At 30.4% G+C, this 21,472-nt stretch overlaps 2 protein-coding genes across 2 annotated transcripts in view; both read right to left on the reverse strand.

The window, feature by feature from the left end:
• The window catches only part of LOC125072294, a 37,230-nt gene extending 30,833 nt beyond the window's left edge, over positions 1–6,397 (reverse strand). The window contains exons 1-2 of the mRNA XM_047682870.1: positions 6,158–6,397; positions 624–834 (exon numbers count right to left, since the gene is read on the reverse strand). Coding sequence (XP_047538826.1) covers positions 624–820 — 197 coding nt within the window. The 5' untranslated portion in view covers positions 821–834; positions 6,158–6,397. The remainder of the gene's footprint in view (positions 1–623; positions 835–6,157) is intronic.
• Positions 6,398–7,337: 940 nt separating this feature from the next.
• Positions 7,338–11,256, reverse strand: LOC125069213 (dynein regulatory complex protein 9-like). Its single transcript, XM_047678622.1, has 6 exons — positions 11,196–11,256; positions 10,796–10,880; positions 10,275–10,380; positions 9,994–10,164; positions 8,700–8,831; positions 7,338–7,541 (listed from the first exon to the last, which is right to left on the reverse strand). The coding sequence occupies exons 1-6, from the start codon at positions 11,254–11,256 to the stop codon at positions 7,338–7,340; spliced, it is 759 nt and encodes a 252-aa protein (XP_047534578.1).
• Positions 11,257–21,472: the final 10,216 nt, after the last annotated feature.

A 21,472-nucleotide genomic window follows, 5' to 3' on the forward strand; every position in this document is an offset into this window, starting at 1 on the left:
TTATATCATACGTATATACACAATCAATGTAATTGCTATGTGAAAACTGGTTGTAAATACATACGAGCTATTCGAAGGAGCGGCCCAGGAAAACAATTACGAACCAATATTAAAGAAGCGAATAAAACGCCGCTAGCATACGATTCTACGAAGTCCGATAATAATTGAAAGAAATAATAGAAGGAAATATATTTTTTTCATTGTACCTCGGAAATGGTACGAAGGCGCGTCAAATGCAGTCCATTTATAAAAAGTTAAGTTATTTAAATAAGATCTATAACGATTTAAAAATATATTGTATTGTGATTTTTTTACGACAAGATGTACCCACTATTATGTTTGACGGTTCACTTGGTGTTACAAGAATTCGTTTATTATTATCAGACAGTGTTCGCTCAGACAGTACTTGTGGACATTTGAATAATCGTAGACTCCCATGGCACCCAGACATTGACGCACTAAAGGCGATTATAATTTTATTCGCGAACACAATGGATAAAAATTCCAAGAGTTTTAATGTTCGTCGATCGACACCTGTGTATTGTCCATCGAAAATATTTGACAGAGCAATTTTATAGTCGTGAGTGAAATTTGATTACGTAATTAAAATAATTGCCACTCACCACTCGATGCTCCTGTAACGTTTCACGCAGCAGTGAATGCTCTTGAACTTGTCCTGGAAACCGTATTCGTATGGGATCGGTTCCTTGCTGAAGTGCATCGAGGATGTGTTCGTTGGGAATGTGTTTGTGGAACAGTACCCGGCGGCAAGCACTCTTGACGCGCTCGTCACCACACCCAGCACCAATATAAGCCACATGATGGATTTACATCCTGTGAAAAAAGAAACGATACAATATTAAAAATTAATGAATGAATGATCGATGAATGAATGATATTGATTAGAATGAAATATCGTAGGCATGTTAAAGCGAGATATCTATATATTTCGTTAGATTATTGTAATTCATTGTCAAAGAGAATGAATGAACATAATAAATCACGGATGTTAAAGCGTCGTCAACGGACAATCACCTTTACACAGAATTATCAATAGCTAATTGTTTTACTCCTGCTTGGAAAGTTCGAACCGGTTTTAGAAGCGAAAATAATCGATTGCATCGTTTTTTATGGAAAAGCTGAGGATTATGATAAGAATAATAAAAGTAGAAGATTAAGAATTATTCGGACAATTAGAGGTTTAGTCGTAACTCGAACAGTCCATTGACATCCGTTATGAATTATGATATATAGAATTAAACTATTGCAGCTATGACATTAGTACAAACAATTACATATGATATATTTTTAACAAAGCATATTATAAATTTAAATTTATGAAAAAAAAGTTATAATATTATTCAATGCATCGAGTCGAGTTATGTAAGAGTTTGTGCAAGTTAAACGAATTTAATTGTTCTTCAGTAACTTCTATTATCTTAGTAGTAATTATTCGAAAAAGTAACTAGGTAGTTTCTTGCCGGTTCGTCTCGATATAATCCTACCTGGTGGTAACTTTACGCTTAATATAATCTTGTATAATTACGATTTAAAAGTGCACGCAAGCTTAGTTTAATTAAATGTATTTAGGTTTTTTAACTATTAGTTTTGTATTATTTGTCAATGTTTAATTTGTCAAATTAATATCTCAATTAAAAGGTTACTATATCTTTTAGAATAAATTCACGACAAAAGTAAAGGATATAAGTAAATTATCAGCTAATTAGATTTTACTAGTATGTTGATTGAGAAATACAAATAACATTTAATTCATGGCTACTAGATTGTTTATATAGCTTTGTTAAAAACAGGGCTTAAAGTACTTTCTGGGTTAATAAGTAAAATTTAAACTTAACATGCCTTTAATAATAAATTATCCCATATACGATTTAAAAAAAAATACAAACAATTATTATTTAAACATGGTCGTTTAATGGGCGTGCAAAAAAGTTTTTTGCAAAGTAAATTAAAATAATTTTGATTGTATTTTAAATAAACGACAATATATTGAAATGAAAACAAGGACATCTAGAATTTTTGTTTAACTTAAAAACTTATCTTGAGAAACGAGTGCCGGCTTACATAGCTCGCAAGACTCGTCGGTGAAGTTGCGCACACAAAAAATTAAAGGTAAAAACTTCTTTAAAAGGCGTAAATGGACAGGATATAATAACCTAGATGCCAGGACAAAATACCTAGTGTAGTAACCGAATGACTACAATTCCAGGAATGTTGTAGTTTCGCAAGTGAATAGGTGTTTTCCAAGAAAGACTAATGTGTGTATCTGAAGTACTGTTTTTATACTTGCCAGCCCTACATATTAGAATTCCAATAAATTAGAATTAATTATTTTTTTACTGACAGCCACCCCATTCGGTTAATAATCCTCTCGGAATAATAGGTTTCGAATTTCAAGTTAATAGCATAATGCATTAGAAGTTACGTAAACAACTTCAACTTAAGTGACCGCGCTGAATCGACACGCCTGATGTTTTGTTATATAGATGTATTTTTATTTGGATGACATTTATAGGCTATAATTTTTGCTAAATTATAGTCATAGTACTTGGTAGGTACCGAGATTTGCTTGGCTATATATATGGTATATATAATAGTAATAATGAGTTATAAAAAAGGTAACTTGTTTGGGAAAAATTTTGTTTTTTTTCTGGAATGACGCTTATGAAATTCATATAGTTAGATAAAAGATAAAAGCAAAACTTTATCTATATACAAGATTTTAGGAAATTGTACCTACTTGATAATATCCATTACAAAGAGTATACAAATTTATTTTAAATATAATAACTCTTAACATTGGTAATATAGTGGATATAAGTATGACTAACTTACGAAAACGTGTCATTAAATTAAAAACTAAACTACACAAGTTTCTTACCGTTTCTTTTAGGTAGAAGCTGTTTTCCGAAATGGTGGTAGAGTTAAAGTATTTACATTATTTAATATTATACATTTGATTTTTAATATAATATTAAATATTTTAGTCGCATTTTAATATTTTAAAATATATTTAAACTGACTTAAGAATTGAAAATAAATGGGTCGAGTCTTGATTCTGTTTCTGAAAATGATGTGTAATGATTGGGTACTTATTTTACCAGGATATGTTCGTTCTTACAACAGTAAGTAAAACTAAAGATGTATTATTATAGTACTGTTGATTTCAAACTTAGTATTAAAACATTGAACAGCGTCTAATATTTTTTTTATTCATTGGTAGGTAGGTACATTATAAATGCCATTAATGGCAAACACAATATTTCTTCCAAGACCACAGATATCCATAAAAATGAAAAATTATAACCCCTTTTCTGGACTTCATAAAAAATATTTAACATTCATAATGGATGAATTACGTAGTTTTTTCGATTCATACTTAAGCTGCGGGCGAGTTAGATTTTTTAAAACACCTTATACTTAGTAATTTTACTACTAATGTTACATTATTTTTAAGATTGGGTAACGAAAACTAAGTGTAAATATAACACAAAGGCATTGTATCCTACATCCCATGGTCGGTTATACCTATATTAAAAATAAGAATAGTTTAGTAAGTAGGTACGTAAATACCTAACAATTTCTTACATTGGCATTTTCATTTAATTAAAAGAAGTGACCATTTAAAAACATTTGCCTGTCAGTTACAGTAAATAAAAAATAGGACGAGACAGTTTCATCGTTAAACATTTAATCTTCTACGGCTTTACATACCTTTTAAATGCTGTATAGAGGCTAATTAGTTAAACTATCATAAAATTATTTCTTTTACTTAACAATTTTAACTACACAAGTAAAATTAAGTACCCAAGGCCACTAATCTATAAGTCTTACTCAATCGAAATCTCTAGAACATTTAGATGACTTTTAAAACAAACAATAGTCTCAACGGACGTCTATCGACTCATGTTATATACGACAAGGATCAAAAGCTCGTTCGTTGCGATGAGACGAGTGATTTTTGCAATTACCGACAAACGGCACACATATCTGAGGGCAATTTGCCGCCCCTCTCCGCAAGCTCTGCTGATCGCCTTCTCGGAAAAGCAGTTGCATCAAGTGTGCTGCGCTAGGGCGATTAACGTACTAATTACTGCGCACTGTCGCCGCCGTATACCACGGAACGGAAAGGCATAGCAAAAAAATCTCACTAGTTTCTCTATATACGCAATAAGGTAGATCGACTTAGACTCGTTTGTTAAGTTACATATACGACTTGTGTAAGATTTTTTTATTATTTAATATACACAGAGTACAATTCTACATATTTTATTTAGGTGTAATTAAAGCTATTCTGGGAAATAACTTACTCAGCTGCGATTTACAATTTAAAATTATATATAAATATTTATTATCAATTACATCGGTATTTAATGGATAATTTAAGCAAAACAGGAGATAATATTATGAATGTTGATTTAATCATGGTACCTATGCAATAAAAAGGTTGTAAGATTTTTTTTCAACTGTGTAGCAAGTAAGAACTAAAAGCAAATTCTAACAAAAATACAGTCTTGTTGTTTTTTTCTGATAGCTGAAAGCCACTGTCTTTAATCAATTTTAATATCACAAATGCAAAAATAGCTCTATCTGTCTGTCTGTGTGTTACTTTTTTTTTTAACTAGTTAAACGAATTTGTTGAAATATGGTATAAAGGAAGCTTGAACCCAAGGAAGGCTTTTTACTTTTTTATACCTAACACCTGACGACTAAACCCTAAAATATGGCGAAAATACAAAGCCGCGGGCGACAATTAGTATTATATATATTTTATTTATATCATAACAGCTATATAATTTTATATAATAATTTGACCTATGATAATATCGTTTCGATAAATCTCAACTACGGCATATTTTCGCAGGGGCACCCGAGAGATATTATAATGTTCAACTATGTGCAAACACATAGTTCTACTCTCTATTCCCTTAATATGATAGTTCGGTGGAATAATAATTCAACATAAACAGTTGTATCAAACAAAGATAGTGACTTGAAAGCTTAAGCTTAGGATCTGTAGCGATATATGCTAGCCATTAAAAATATTACGCAATCCTGCCTTTGTAATATATATAAACTAATTATTTATATATTAATTTATTTTGTTATTATGAAAACAATTGTTTTACAAAGCATGATTTATTTATATTTAATTGATTCACAATAATAAATTCCCAAAAGATTGCCATTACTTTAAAATTTAAAGAGCTCATCTAAGAGGACAAAACATAAAAAAAATTCATAAGCTTGGCGGTAGGGCTTTGTGCAAGTCCATCTAGATAGAAACCTCCTACTCATCATATATGCAATGGCTAAACTGGAATAGTTAGTATTATTGAGTTATTATTTGAAGGGTGAGTCAGCCAGCGTTATAGCCCAAGGGACATAATATCTTAATTCCCAAGGTGTACATTGGTGATGTGATGAGTTGTTAATATTTCTTATTATACGATTGTCTATGAACCGTGGTGACAACCAAGCTATCAGATGGTCTATTTACTAGTATATCTATATATATAAATTCAAAATATCAAAAACCTATATAATGAAAACATTATTACTCTTCATATTTAAAAAATATTGACCACTGCACCACTCATAATCATAAAGGTGAAGTATATAATTAAAGCATAATGTTAATTGAAGCTTTATATCAGAGATTTATTAAAATATATATGATAAAAAAATTAAAAATTTATAAAAATGTATGATAGGTGCTGCAATCCTGTGATTTTTTTCATTCAGAAATCATTTTGATAATTTTATTGTCCCAAGAAACAGGTACAAGATTAACTTTTAAGAATTAAAAATAAAATATGCTTAAACTATAAATATTATTGTGTATGTGTTTTTTTTTTAAACAATATTTTTGATATTATACTTAATATAGCCTTTGTTTGTTTAAATCATTACTTAATGCTAGAAGTAAAAATATGTAACAAATAAAAAAATAAAATAATATTGTAATCCCACATCAACAGCAAATTTATAGTAATTTACATATAACAATGATTTGGGTTTTTATTAAATAATAAGTTATAATTAAATAAATTTTAGAGCATTAAAAAGCATTAAACTGTATTTCTTAGTAGATAAAATTGCTGAAAAAGAACCATTCCAAGTAAAAAACGTTACTCACCAAAACCAAAGATGATAAAATCCAAATTTCCCAGAAATGTAACTGCAAAAACTTATTTCAAACTACAATGGCACGGTTTAGTCACTACACATTTTTGAGTAAGAGTTTATATTATAAAGTTCCTAAACTAGATTTAAATATATTACTTAAGTTTCTGTAATAAATAAACAAATCGAAATATAATAATAAGAAAAATATTCGTTACAATATTAACGACATGTCACCGGTTTCGAAGTGAAAACGTAACTGAATTGTCATGTGTCAGTGTTGTATGAAGTTGACAACTCTCCAACAGCCATGCTTTAGTTGACACTGACAGTCTGAACATTGAAAAAAAAACTTTGGGCGTTCCGTTTTACAATGACCGACTAGTTTAAAATATATTTACATTTTTTATACTAGTATAAAATATTATATTTAAAAACACGGATGAAACAGTATATTTGTTTATACAATTTTTGAGTTATTTCGAATCGCAGAAAAAAGACAAGACAAATAGGCAACTCTTGAAAATTCCGTAACGTAATATTAATTTGATAATGTTTTCAATAAATCTTTAATGTTATTAACATTAAATACATTATAATTATGGACTATGTTTGCGTTGTAAATTTATGATATTTTATAAAGTGATTGGATCAAATTAGTGACGTTTGGTAATCCGTTTTTTTTTTTACCTATTAAACACCTAGTCATTCAAATGCAATTAATTTTAAGAATTTTAAAATCTACTATCTAATAATGAATCATAATTATTGTATAAAACCTATAATTTTACCTCTTAACATATGTATGAAATGTGACAGGTAAAAGGTTTATTCGAATGAAAATCAACATACTGGCTAATATTTTATTACATTACATAACTTTTTGCTCACTTGCAGGGTCAGATTTAAAGGATTTAAGTGTTATTTTGGTGGAGGCCCATAATAATTAACAGTTCTAGGACAGTAAACGCCCTTAGAAGTCATATTCAAACATTGAACATATTGAGGAGGCCCTTTTCTTGTGGAGACCGCAGGGCAAGAGCCTCTATATACCTTCCCCAAATCCAGCCCTGCATACTTCTATTTTAAATTTTATTCTAGGATATATAAAAGAGAAAAATATTCGTAGATATATACCAAACCTATTATAATGGGAAAATGGAATTGAATATTGTTTTATAATTTATGAGACATTATTTCTTTTTATTTTTCGGCATGTTTTTTTTTACGTTCCGTAAGTAACGGAACGTTCCTATCGCGCGGCGCACCATGACGCCTCGCCACCACGCTTGAACGCGCGTAGCGGCTCGGCGCAAGCGGTCTTCACGGGCAAGTCTGGCTGCGCGCTCTTTTTTGAAAGTCAGCCATGCACGCATCTCGCCCTCGTGTAATTTGTACTGCAGAACATAGAACTATTTAATATTATAATGAATTAACATTAAAAGTTAGAATGTTTTTATTATTACAATCAAACCGAAATATACATTTCTTCATCATCATACACATAATATATTGTATAACAAAATATATTGTAAACTGCTCAGTAAGTCTTTTGGCTTGTTCAGCTGTAGACCATGACCATTACCAAATCGTCCTTTAAAATACTTTTTGTATATTTTTTATCTGTGAATAGAAATCTAATCTATTCTCTCCTCTCTATCCTATTACAGATAACTGGTTCATATTAAGGGATAAAAAAAATATATATAATAATCAAGATGGCAAATTTTTTTTTATATCAGCTATGAAAAGCCAATAACAGTATATATACTTATATTCATATTTGAAATATATCCGTATATATATAGAATATTATCAATAATGAAATGATCAGTTTTTACTGAAACATCATAAAAATGTACAAATAATATAATTATTGGTGCATGTTTTTACAATCCATCATAATTTAAAACTACTTATAAGATAATTTATTGAGCGAGAACAACTCGCTATTTAGCTAAGAAGTCAAGGCTCTAGATTGGTCGCTCAAGTTATTAATTAAATATTTTTAAAATAATGAAATTTAAGTTGACAAAAATAATGCAAGAAATATAAGTTAAAGAAAAACTAGCGTTTAAGATCTAGAATAACTAATTTTTTATATCATAAAATATAAATGTAAAACGATAGGCGGTTCAAATTATAAACTTTTAGACTCCTTGGCACGCTCAAAGGAACCCTCGATGGGAATAGTGAACCTCCATTTCCCCAACGGCAGGTGAAACAGTATACATGGCATTCGTATGGAATTTGCTACTACACTGTAAGTCTACGGAACACTGGCTCTCAGTCTATGTTGAATTCGGTTGCTTGACAGCAAACGAGAGAAAGTACTTAAAAAGAACAATCTGTAGGTATTAATTTAAACACTTGGCTAGTATTTTTTTTTTCAGTTACGCTTTCAAACTTATTAAGTACCCCACGCTGCTCCAAAGAGGTTGAACAAGTATACGCGAAGTATTAGATGTTCGGTACTCCAATGTCCTTTCTATACCACTGATGACGTAAAATTGTATATAACGTAAAATTTCATTCATAATATTATTTAGAATTACCAAAGACTCTAACTCTCCTCGGCGTTTCACTGTGACTCGTAATTTTTCGCACTGTTCGGTGAGTCGACTTTCTATATCGACAGTATCATTAGCGTACCGCGATTTCCAGTATTCCAATAACTCTTCCCGTTCCTAAAAGGGAGAAAATCAACAACAATATATACATACATATATCCTGAAATTCCGAAACAACATTTTAATTATTAATAAAATTACTGTGTGGTAGAAAAAAGTATATTGTCCGGTCCTGCCGACCTTGTAATCAATTTGTATTGTACAACTATTTTATACTTAAATTATTAAAATAATGTAATATAGATAAAAAATATTTTGTTTCTGTAATTCATACTTAGATACAACAGTTATAGCCTGACATGTTAGGTTCATTTATTTATATACAGTTAGTTCCAGTTACTTTAAGTCCCGGCTATTGCGGGGGTTCTATATATACTATTTAATGATAAAAACAGTCGCTATAATATGAAATCGTTTATGTATTTCTAATTTTATTAATGTAAATGACTATTTTTTTATAATGTTATTTTTCAATGATTAGTTTAGCTAATAATGTGAAAAATTGTGAAATATTTATTTTTAGGATCATTTGGAGCCAACAAACTATTTCTGTTAAATAAGTAACAGAATGCTTGGTCGTCTTCTTCCGAATGTCAAATTACCTAATTATTAATGCTAGGTATGGTCTCCAGACTGACAGCCCTGTCTTAACACGAGGTCCGTCGTTGACAAGGCGCCCATTTTATCGATTGTTATAAAAAACCTCCGGAATAGCTCAATTTCAGCGCATATAATAAGTTTTTTTTTTCGTTTTTAATTTTAGTAAGGAAGTAAAACTGATTTCTAAAACACTTGGTTTAATAAATATTGACCTCCTTTTCATTTAATTATTAATTATTTTTTTCGTACATATTTTCTTCTATCGTCTATTGATTACCTAAAGAAAATCATTTATAATACTTCAAGAATCCCAAGAATTTCAAGAAGTTAAAAGTTTTATGTGTCACAAAAGCATTTAAACTTAAAAGTAAGTTTGAGCGAACGCTATTACAATATTCTAAGACTAAGTCACCTTAAGCGTAACAAGTACTCGGATACAAGCACTGTCGTGATGAACCTCTTACTCTCCCTCTGCAAAGTCTCTTAAAAATACTTTTAAGGGACCTTGTCCAGTCGACTTGACTCGAAAGTCCAAAACTTGACCATCATCTGCTGTCGAATTTTTTACACCTATTACACCCTGGATTAAGACAGGTCTAAGCCTTGTATACGATATAACCTTTATCTGTAGAGTATAAGCTCGTAGCAGTTCATCATGCACGCAGTCCTCAAACTCAAGCCGTGGTGCTGGTGTGATCTTGGTTTGTGTTTGTAGTTCCACAGATTCAGCACGTGCGGTTAACCATTTATCCACATAGTTAAATTGAAGACGCGTATTCAAGACGCTATCCTAAAAATAAAAGTACAACGATTAATAAAATCTATAAATATACACCTAATAAAAATAACATTGTTTTTAATACTATTTTTTAGTATTATTATAATTTTTTTTATGTTTACCTTTATATTATCACGAAGAAACGCTATTTTTATGTCACAATTACGAAGATCAAGTGACCATTGCTGCCTGTTTCGTTGCAATTCCATCGTGATATCTTCTATTGACCTTGAAAAAGAAATAGTTCATGGTTAAATGACGTGTGAGTATTTGTTTTTTTTTTTTAATAAATACTTTACCAACGTTTTTGTCTTTTGATATTGAGCCTTGAGAGATGCGCCGGAATTGGCTGTGGATTCCAACATATTCACAGCTTGTTTTAGCGTATACCAATCACCACCTTCGACCAATTCAACCAGAGTTCTTAAAAAAACTTCCTTTACAATTTTACTGAAATAAAAATAAATATCTGCAGGACATGTGATTGTGATACTAAAGAGGAAAGGTAGAATATATTATTTATGTTAAATTAGAACTTATTAAAAGCCATCATACTTAATTTTTTTGTATTAACGCCTGTTTGTTTGATCTAGTAATAGCGATTGCGCTACAGCGCCATCTACATATTACTGGTGGAACTCACCGATCTCTAACAAGTTTGTCATAGAGTTGTTTTTGTTTCTTACTTCGAATCCCGCAAGCTGGAAATCTTCGTTGAGCACTCCTATCTAAAAGTTTATAATGTCGAAAGATGGAGCCAGGGGTAGAATGAAGCCAACACAAATTTATAGACCTATTCACTCACGGAGAGCGCTTTATACGTTAAATTAATTATGTTTTAATGCAATAAACTTAACAAATATAATCTAATTTGTACTTTTTTTGCTGTCTTTACTCACAATCGATTCACGCATACTAAGACATATTGTATGCATGAGCGTTACTCACTCACGCTAATGCACGCTGATAATAATTTAAAATGAAGGGTCGCGCTTAAAATATGTTTTGATATGTTAAGAAAATATAAAATAAATATGACTTACCTAAAATGCCCATTTGAAGCAACACGACTTCTAAGTCAATGGCGAATAATAGTGCGTCCATAATGGCTATTCTGTTATAAGAAAAACTTTATCAAAATATTAGCCAAGATTATCTGTATTACAAGAGCGTGTATTATCACTTAGATCACAAATTCAATTTAATCATGTTTTCTTTGCATAGAACTTATTAATTTTTAGATCATATTTTAGTGTTGTATCGCATCGCCTAGACAATAAGTAGGTAGTTCAAATGAAAATGGCAAATGACGTATACCTATAATATATATATATATTGATAGGGATTGCATTTGGGTCAGTATCATCCAATCAGTCACGACCACAACATTTCTATCAAACAGCAACAGTCTTTGTATTCCTGTTCTCTGGTTTGAAGGCTAAGTGAGCCAATAAATAATCAATGTACGTGTGTGTGACGTACAAATGTTATATCTTAAATACCATAGACATCTAAACGTCATCTAAACGTCATCCAGGATCAATATTCACAAAATATAATAATTTAATGTAATTATACAGTACTTAGTAAGTAATTTATTATTGAGAAAAAAGTAACTATTGTTCTGTAGCTGATTCTTCTGGATATAGTCTTATATTTCGAAGCTGTATTCAATTTAAATTTAATTTAATCTTCAATTGTGACTTTTAAAAGGGAGCTTGTATGTTTTGTTTTACAAGCTTTTGTTTAACTCGCAGTGTTTTTTGATTCAGGTTAAATCTTACAAGCTAAATCAGAACCACGTGCTTTTATCCTACAGACTTGAAATTGAACATATCAGTTTAATTCCGATGACAATGCATTTTTATATAAAGCATGACTTGTTTCTAAATCAGGATTGTCTCCAGACGTCGCAACTGCTCAACGGGAAACAGTATAAAAACGAAATTTTGTATTCTTAAAATGTGTTTACTTTTAATTTTAAAAGTTGCCCCTTTGCCTGTTATCCTATTACAAATAAAACAAGGATAAATATATATTTAATCTACCAATAAAATAGTTACTTTTACTATATATATATATATATATATAAACATTGCTTTTGTCCTTACTTGATGAAGCATTGTGTGACAGTTTACTGATTAAACATTTTGTGGTCGCGAAATGCAATTTCCGTATCATTACCATCGTATTAATTTTATAACGGGCACGAGGAACGTTAATTTTTTCATATTGGTTTTGACGTTTTATTTATTCATAATCTATATAAAAATACTTTTCTTTCATATTTTATAATAATACTATTTAAGTTACTTATATATCGCCAAGATGGATGGCTGTTTGAACACGTGAATCCGAGACTGCGGGTTCAAACACGTGCCAAAAACTACTGGATTTTATACATGTTTAATTTGCGTTAATTTTCATCTCGTACTCGACGATGAGCGAAAACATCGTGAGTAAATCTGCATAAAAGTCAGCCACATGTGCATCCTGCATTGGAGCATCGTGGTGGAATGTAAGACAAACCATATTCTCAAAATGACAGGATTTATCATTTATGAACTAAAATTAGCAATTTTTTATCTTAATTTCAATAAGATATATAATTTTAAATTACTTATTAATACCCGACGGGTTGAATGCGTGAACATATAATCGTCGTGCGGCGCGACGTTATCATCATCACATTTATAACAGTCCAGATATAAGTGTTTATTAACTATTGTTACATAAAAAATTATAACTAAGTTGTGCTTTGTCTTATTGGCAATACAAAGATTTTCAATATTTTTTTATGACACGCCTATGTGAGTTAATGTTATAAGTACCTCGTATGCGGTTACGGACCTCAACGCAGGAAATCCGTTTAAAGATTGTGCATACACACATTGGGCGTTGTCATTCCAAGGGACATTCTGTAATTATCAGAAGAGATACCTTTTAGCCCCTAATAGGGTGTCTGGGGAAATGTTTTTTGTCAAAACGTTTCATGGTTACAAAGAGGCAATAAACGTAGATAGGGTAAGACAAAAATAATCTTTTTAACTTGAAAAACATTAAGCTTCGTCTTTAAAGATATTTTTCAACCAAGTCCCAAATGCTCAACCGTTTAAGAGACGCCTTAGATGTAAAATTCGCAGACTCTATCCTGGACCCTTACGTCACTTCCGTTCTCACTCCTACTCCAACCAAATAAACGCTTGAATGTAGTGGAAAAATTACAATAAGTAATTTTATGCGTCTCGCTAATGTGGAATATCGCAATTGATGTCATTTGAAGGCGTTTATATTATACTTCGAAAACATTATTAAGTTTGTATTAAAGCTAATTCTATTTATATAAGAAATGAAAATCCCTAAATTCAGATAATAAAATCAAGTTTACTTGGAATGTAATTAACAGTATTTGTTGAAAACCTAAAAAGAAAATTTCGGTATGGGATTAACCTGTGGAAATAGAAATGAACATTTGAATTTGGAGGTGGCAAATACTTACGAATTTTCTTCAACCCACCGAAATAACTTCCCATTCAGTCATCTACTTTAGAACCCAATAAATTACTAACAAATAATGTTCCCAAATGTAGCGTTGAATTATCATTTGAACGATTTATTAGCATTAGATATTATAAAGGTATTTAAGAGTCTAACATTAAATAAACTAAAGACCTTTGGGGTCTGTGCACTAATCAATACTAATAATAATTATGATATAGCTGCGTGTGTGTATACTCTTTTTTAAAAGTGCTCAGGATTATATTAATAAAATGATACAGTTGCTTCAACAACAAAAACAACAATATTATGTATATTCATAATAATATAGATATTTTTTAAAGAGACGGTGACAATCATTGTATAGACACGAAGAGAGGAAAGGTAAACTAATAATACCTAGTTTCCGACTTCGCAAAGTTAATACATCCTTCCTGGGGCACGGTATTCGTTTCTTTTTTAAGTTTCCGCAGTGATTTTTTTGAACTTGCCCTATTAAAAAAAATGCTTAAGATCATGTCAAAAAAAAAACATTGCTAAATAAATCGTAGACTTAATATTTAGTAATTTCTAAGCAGGCATATGAGAATTTGATTGTACTATTCTGAGTTTGTTGCCGGTACTTCTCGGTAGAATCTACTTTCCGAACCGATGGTATCTTTACATTTAAAACAACACGGTAACACAAAGCAAAATTATATTTCTCTACAAAATAGTGAGAGATGTAACCGACTATTACTATGTATAAACCTCTATAGTCTATTCCAACCATAAGATAAAACAATTACGAGATAAACAAAATATATAATTTTGACATTCAATTGACGCGATATCATTGGTCGAAATCTTGAATAATAATCAATGATATTCATTGTGGATTCGCGAAAAAATGGCATTTTAAATTTCGCCGAAATCGTTATCGGAACATTGGATCTTAAATTATAATGCATTGATAGTGAAGTGGGATATTTTTTTAATCAATTAATAAAAATCAAGAACTGTTTGTTGTGCATCATATACTAGACTATAAGCAAATCGCATGGAATATATAAACTTCTGGTTTGTTTATTTAACTCTTTCTTCAATTGGAATATATAGGAAGTATACTTTGTTACTTTTTAATTTTATACGTGGTTAATGAATCTAATAAGATTGTATTTACATTAGAGATTATAGTTTTATATTTTCTTCTGGTTAACGAACACTTATATCTTTACTTCACACTTCAACACTAAACTATTTTTGTATTAAAACTATCAACACGATTGCTTTCGAGTGGAATATTTTTAAAGCAAATGGTTTTATTTTTAAAAATATACAACATTTATCAGCCGTACCGAAAGTGTGTGCAACATATTTGGTCATTCAGTTGAGTAGGACTGATTAAATATTCAGGTCCAATAGTTGATGCGCGCCAACGCGCATTATAAACAGGAAAAGTTAAATAAAAAGATGTAAAAAACGTTTAAGTGTATTTTAGTTTATCGACATTATCATAATGCCATTTGACGATGCTAAGAGGCAATACATTTTATATATTAGTAATAAAAACTCAACCAAAATAAATAATTATTGATTTTATTTAAAAAATAATCATGATTGATATGTATTTTATGAATCGGGTGAAATTGTTTTGAGGTTCAAGTCATAATTATTTATCCTTAAGATATGCGAAGAAAATTAAACACCGAATTTTAGCTTAGTAACCTGTCTCAAATCTTAATCCGTTACATCGGAGATACGGAGAGCGTATTATCGTGCAAAATTTTGCATAAATACAGGTGCATTTCGAGATGATTTTACATCATGTCTGAGAGACGAAAGTATTCCTATGACACCATTACTTTCCTGATTCGTTCTGCTACTGAGATTTACTCAAGTGAAATTCCAAACCCAAGATTTGAATCTGAATCCCCTGGGTCTACAGTCTTATTAAGCTAGACATTAAACCATTTTGGCCAACACACACATCAATCTCAAAACTACCAACTTTAAGAACTTTGGGCACCTTAGAACCTGGACTACTAAAACTTGGATCCAATTGTTCAAGTCACGAAACTTCTAGCATCCTAAGAATCTTCCTAAAATAATTCGTTTTCGAAGTAGAGTTTAAATTATAATTTAAAATTATTATTAGTCATTTCCGATGTAAATTGATGTTAAGCTTTTGTTCTCTAGCCTTGGTTGAACTGATTACTGATTGATGGTTATAATACTTATTAAATTATTCAACAAAATTTTACTATAGAATACCAATCTGAATTTTATTAAAATAAATTAACAATAAAAACCTTTTTAAAAACAAGCTTTCAAATGTGTCAAATGTGAAATGACGTCATAAGTTAACAGTAAAAGTTTGACATAGCATAACAAGTTTTTTTTAAATAAATGATTGTTTTTAAAAAGAAAAAACCTTTTAATTTATTTTTACTTTTTAGTAATAAAGTTTATTTACATCATTTGATACCCATATTGTAGGAATAAATTAAAAAATATACTTATATCCGCCATTTTGGGTGTTCCGCCATGCAGGATTTAGAATGACGTCACACAGTTAACTATGCTTTGTCTTCCAAACTGTACAAAATGTGCACAAAATTTCAGTGTAATTGGTTAAAGATATCGGCTTCTAAATTGAGTTGCAAGGTTTCACCTGAACATACCTATGTACATTACAGGTTAAATAAGAGCTTGTGAAAGAAAAGAAATAGCGTGACAGAAAGGTAATTTTCCGTCATACGAATATGTCGTCAAATGTGTTTAATTTTGCTTCGTACTTAAAGACATTGCCAAAGAAATATTTCACATGGAACCTTTGAAGCCTTTCAGTGAATCCTAATTAATCATATTATAATATTATCTTATTATATTAATATATATTATGTAGATAACAATATTGTTTTAGTAATAACATTTTGTCACCATATTTAGTAACAGTAGGGTGCAATTCAATTCAGTCTACAAATTATATTGGTGCGAAATATACACTGACTTAACTAATAGAGGAAATGAAATACAATGTATTGAATTGAGGGATATATCAACCTATAATAATTACTATTTGTAACCGCTTCTTCGCAGTAATTTAGCTAAACTGTATATAGGAATTATAAACCTAAATAATTGAATTATTAGAAAGGAGAGATAGTTTGGTTTGAGTACACCAAGCTATCGAACATTGAATGCGATTTGTTTATAGTTTGCTGAGATAATAAAGAAGTACCTTTTATGGTTAATTTTTTTAACTTAAAAAACGGAGAAAATATAATAAAATACATCCTAATCCTTAGATTGGAGTTGGAAAACCTTAAAATTGAGTTGATTATTTCTATTGCTGAATAAATCGATCTATGCCAAGTTTTAAAAATTAAAAATACTTAATGTTGAGGTCTTTAGGCCTTAAGGTGTCTAAATATCTAAAATCAGTGTCCATATTCTAGACAAAGTACGGAATTTTTTATAATATCATTATTAGGTACCTACTAGCTACTTAACTAGGTACTTATAAATGGAAGCCATACTTCTTTTATTTTGATTATATTTATTGAATATATAAGATAATAAAATAATAATTAATAATGAAAATAATAAAGTTAATAACAGGATCATCAAATTAAAAAGAAATTGAATTTTGACGACAAACTTAATCTGATGATAATGATGGTAAGTGGTCACCACTAATCACCCATAGATATTGTCATGTTGTCAGAAATATTATTAAACCGCCAATGCGCCACCGACCTTATAAGCTATGTTATTTCCCTTGTGCCTGTAGTTACATTGGCTCATTGACAATTCGAACTGGAACACAACGATAATATGTATTGCTGCTTGCCGATAGAATATAATATATAGTGGTATAGGTTAAGTGGTACCCACCGAGGTACCAGGTAAAGGTTTGCACAAACCCAAGGATACTTTTTGTAATGCCTACTACCCCATATATTCGATTCGTTTTAAAAAAAACTCACAGCTTATCGTTACTGTTATACATCGTTGGTCTAGTGGCTTAATATGAAGTCACTAATCCTGAGGTTCTGGGTTCCAATACCAGATCGGGCCGATAAAAAGTTTTTGGGTTTTTCTGTCAATAAAATCTCAATAACAGCCCGAATTTCCAACTTTCAGACAAAGTTGGAAGTGTACATTCATATTGATCGAAAGGGCGCGTACAGCCGTTGGTCCTGCACCTGAACTCTTCCGGTCTTGTTGGATTTGACATCCCATCGGCGTATGAGACTGACAGAATATAGAGTACCTATACTCTCTATTCCACATTATTCGCACACACGTGCGTACTGGGAGTGAGCTATAGAGAATATCATCTGTGTGTGCGTACACACTTGTGCACTATTATATGTCGCGCGTAGTTGGTTTGTCCCATGAGATAGGCCGCCGTAAACGAAATTAGAAAAGACGACATCATCACGTCTATTATTAAATATTTATATTTTAAACCTTAAGTTATTCAAATAGGAAGTATTATTAATTAGCATAAAAAATAAAGTATCCTATCCGTTCTTAGAGGTTCATCCTAGTTCAAACCAAATTTCATCTAAATTGGTTTTGCCGTGAAATGATAATAGAGAGACACTGAATTACTTTCGCTTTTATGATATTAATATATATATATATAAAATTATACGATATAGTTATTTAAATTTCAAATACGATATTATTAATAAAGTATATCAAAATATTTGGAGTGTCAATTAAAAAGTTATGAGTTTGTTTGTACGTTGTGGTGACCCTTAGCCGTTTTGAAACTAACAAATTTTTCTAGCTATCTATTCATATAAACTTTTATTCATAATTGTTCCACAGAATATCTGTAACCAAAGTTTCAATGCATAACGTATTTTGTATTTGTAAGCCGATTGATACAAAACTAACACTAAATGTAAATTGAGGCTTATTTAAAATCGGTAAAGACGTTACTGAGATAAAAACGCGCAGACAAAAATAAAAAATCTGATAACCATAATTAAAAGATCTAAATCGTTACTATATTTACTACCCCGAGTAATCTGTTTTTTTTTTCCATTTACAGACATCGATCGGTTTCTGTTTTATTATATTATGTATAGAGTAGCGACCCGTCCCTGCTTCACACGGGTGCAATTTTTTAATAACTTGTTATGATATAAACATAATTTATACCAAATAGCATTCAGAAATAATGTACATTTCTAACAAAATCATCAAGCGGCAAGCCGCATTAAATTGATTTTATTGAACAGAATTGAAATTGTAAGTAACTAGGATGAAGAGCATAAGAGGTCAGCATTTGAAAATTTTATTAGACTCAATAAATGGGAAAATCATTTCAGATATATTCATATCTTACAATTTAAATATTGTGATCTAACCTCTGTATTAATTCTACTGTCGTCGTTTATAGACATTAGCAATGTGTCACACAACACTTCACCTCTCGCTTGCTTGTTTTGTTTAAAAACCAAGAGCAGTAAACAGACTAAAGCTTTAATGATCATCACTGATGATGTTGTCGCCTTATCAGAAAGTAAGTTTTTATTCTATAATGTTTAATTTCATCAATGCTCGTGTATAGACTGGTGCGTTTTATTTTAAATTTTCTAAATTAATGAACTTACCTTCCATTTCCGTCCATATTGGTCAAGGAATTGATGCTTTTTCTAGGTTTTAACTTTTTTTGTGTTTTTCGGTCGAAGATAGATGTTTTACGTGGCACACTATTCGCCTATAAATAGAACCATCACTTAGCAACGACTTATATTTGATCAATCATTATGTGAGTGAAACACTCGGATGATGAAGGGGCAAGGCGCCCATCTCATTACCTGATGTATGAGAGCTTATTATAATTTCATTTTTGTGCACCTTGGTGTAGTGGCTAGCTTGTGAGGCCGTTGATTCCGAGGTCCAAGATTCACTACCAGCGGCTGGTAATAAGTTATTGGTTTTTCTATCAGGAATTTATCAGTACCAGCTCAGCGTTTGCAAGCAATTCTTATACTCGTAAAAGAACAAAGAGTGAACATGTTTGTACACTCACTTGTGCAGTAGGTATATAGTCGTATTATTTGTAGTTAGCTACTCCCTACAAAAATGGTTGAGCGCCGAATTCAGCCAGAAAAATAAGGTCATTTAATATGATTTGAAAAATTCCATAGCATATGATTCATTATTATGGTTGGATAGCTCGGACAGCTGATATGTGTTACTACCAGATTAATATTGTTCTAAGCGTCCAAATTAATATCTATTTATAATAAAAACAGAATTCTAACAAAAATTAAACTGACATTTCGTTATATTATATTCTGTTAGTTATAGGCATTTAAAAATGTGTAGTATGCATCGCAGTTAAAAAAAAAACAATGTACACAAGGTATGGTGTGCAATCTCGTTTAGATTTCAAACTGTTAACCGCATTCCATTTCAAATTTACCTTTCATGATAACCGCTTTTACCTAAAATTATTTAAATACAACATTAAGGAAAATGCCGTAGGAATTTACTGAAAACAAAAGAATTTATAACTTCAATAATAAATGGTTAGCTTACATAGTTTTAGTATAAAGTTTTACTCAGCGTTTTAGCATTGTTATAAATGAATTAAACACCTGAAACGGATAGAGGAGTAATATAACTGTCTGGTGGTTTTAATGGCTTCAGAAACATTTATCCGACTCGCTTTAATTTTATAAATAAGTGGCTGCTAGTAAAATTAATTTGTTAAAGTGTGTAAACGTCCCACGTTCACATTCAGGAGAATGTTTGGAGTTGATTTCATACCGCTGCTCCAATGCGACACCACCGAGCACTCTTAGTGCTTAATTTGGCTATAAAAATCTGCCATATGTGTACTCACCATTATCACCTAAAGCAGAGTGGTGTAACAATTTCCAAGCTGAAAACTTCATGCTCTTAAGAGGACGGAGGGACATTTACAAGCTTTAATTTTTCACATAACTTCTTTAGGTGACGCGAGTCACTTCTATAACTTGTATTAATGTGCAAGTGATTTTTTAGTAGTGCAAAAAAAGGTTTTGAAAGTTTTAAATGCAAATGATATGCATGCACGTTATATATGCATGTTACATCAACAAAAACAGTATCAGCACTTTTGATTGTATTGACGTTTTTAATTAATGAATATATTGAGAAATATATAAAAATCAAAATCAGAGATTTCAAATTTCATTTTTAATATATTTTCACTGTTCATTGTCGAATGCAATTTAAGAATAATGTATAACTTTAAAAGGTGTGAGCGACTAAGTTTTTTTTATTGTATTCAGTTAAACAATTTTACAAATTTATTTAAAATGTTTAATTAAATAGCAACGTTGACAAACTTACATAGAGTCTTTAAATATTGTAGTAATAATAATGTAATACCCAATTCCGGGTAAAAATTATGAATCAAAATAAAGTTTTAAAGCTTCTATAACCTCGTTTCTTCGATTATCGTTAAGCGCTAATGAGGTATAGAGTTTTATATAATTATATTATATTAGTATAGAGATTTATATAATTTATTTTTAGTTTTATACATCTAAACAAATACTTTCAAAATAATGCAAGGCTAAATTGATAATTTGCTGTAATTTAAGCAGAAATATTATTAAAACTTTCTCAAGAAGAAATTCAGCTGTAAAAAATCGCGTTCTCACATCAATGAGAAAAGTTTTACAAAGCGTACTGGAATCCTCTGGAAATATTTTAAAACAAAAAATCTCTGCGTAGATTGTTTAATATACATTTCTTCATCATCATACACATAATATACATCTATATCATTTGATCTCAAGGCAAGGTAATTAAGATTTTTCTT

This window comes from Vanessa atalanta, chromosome 2 (genome assembly GCF_905147765.1).
Source record: "Vanessa atalanta chromosome 2, ilVanAtal1.2, whole genome shotgun sequence".
NCBI classification, from domain to species: Eukaryota; Metazoa; Arthropoda; class Insecta; order Lepidoptera; family Nymphalidae; genus Vanessa; species Vanessa atalanta.

Coding starts and splice junctions, on each gene's coding strand:
- LOC125069213 (XM_047678622.1), bottom strand. CDS start 11,256: ATGGACGCACTATTATTCGCCATTGACTTAGAAGTCGTGTTGCTTCAA. Junction 10,165..10,274: donor TTCTTCGTGATAATATAAAG/GTAAACATAAAA, acceptor TTTTATTTTTAG/GATAGCGTCTTGAATACGCG. Junction 7,542..8,699: donor GAGGAGAGTTAGAGTCTTTG/GTAATTCTAAAT, acceptor TATGTTCTGCAG/TACAAATTACACGAGGGCGA.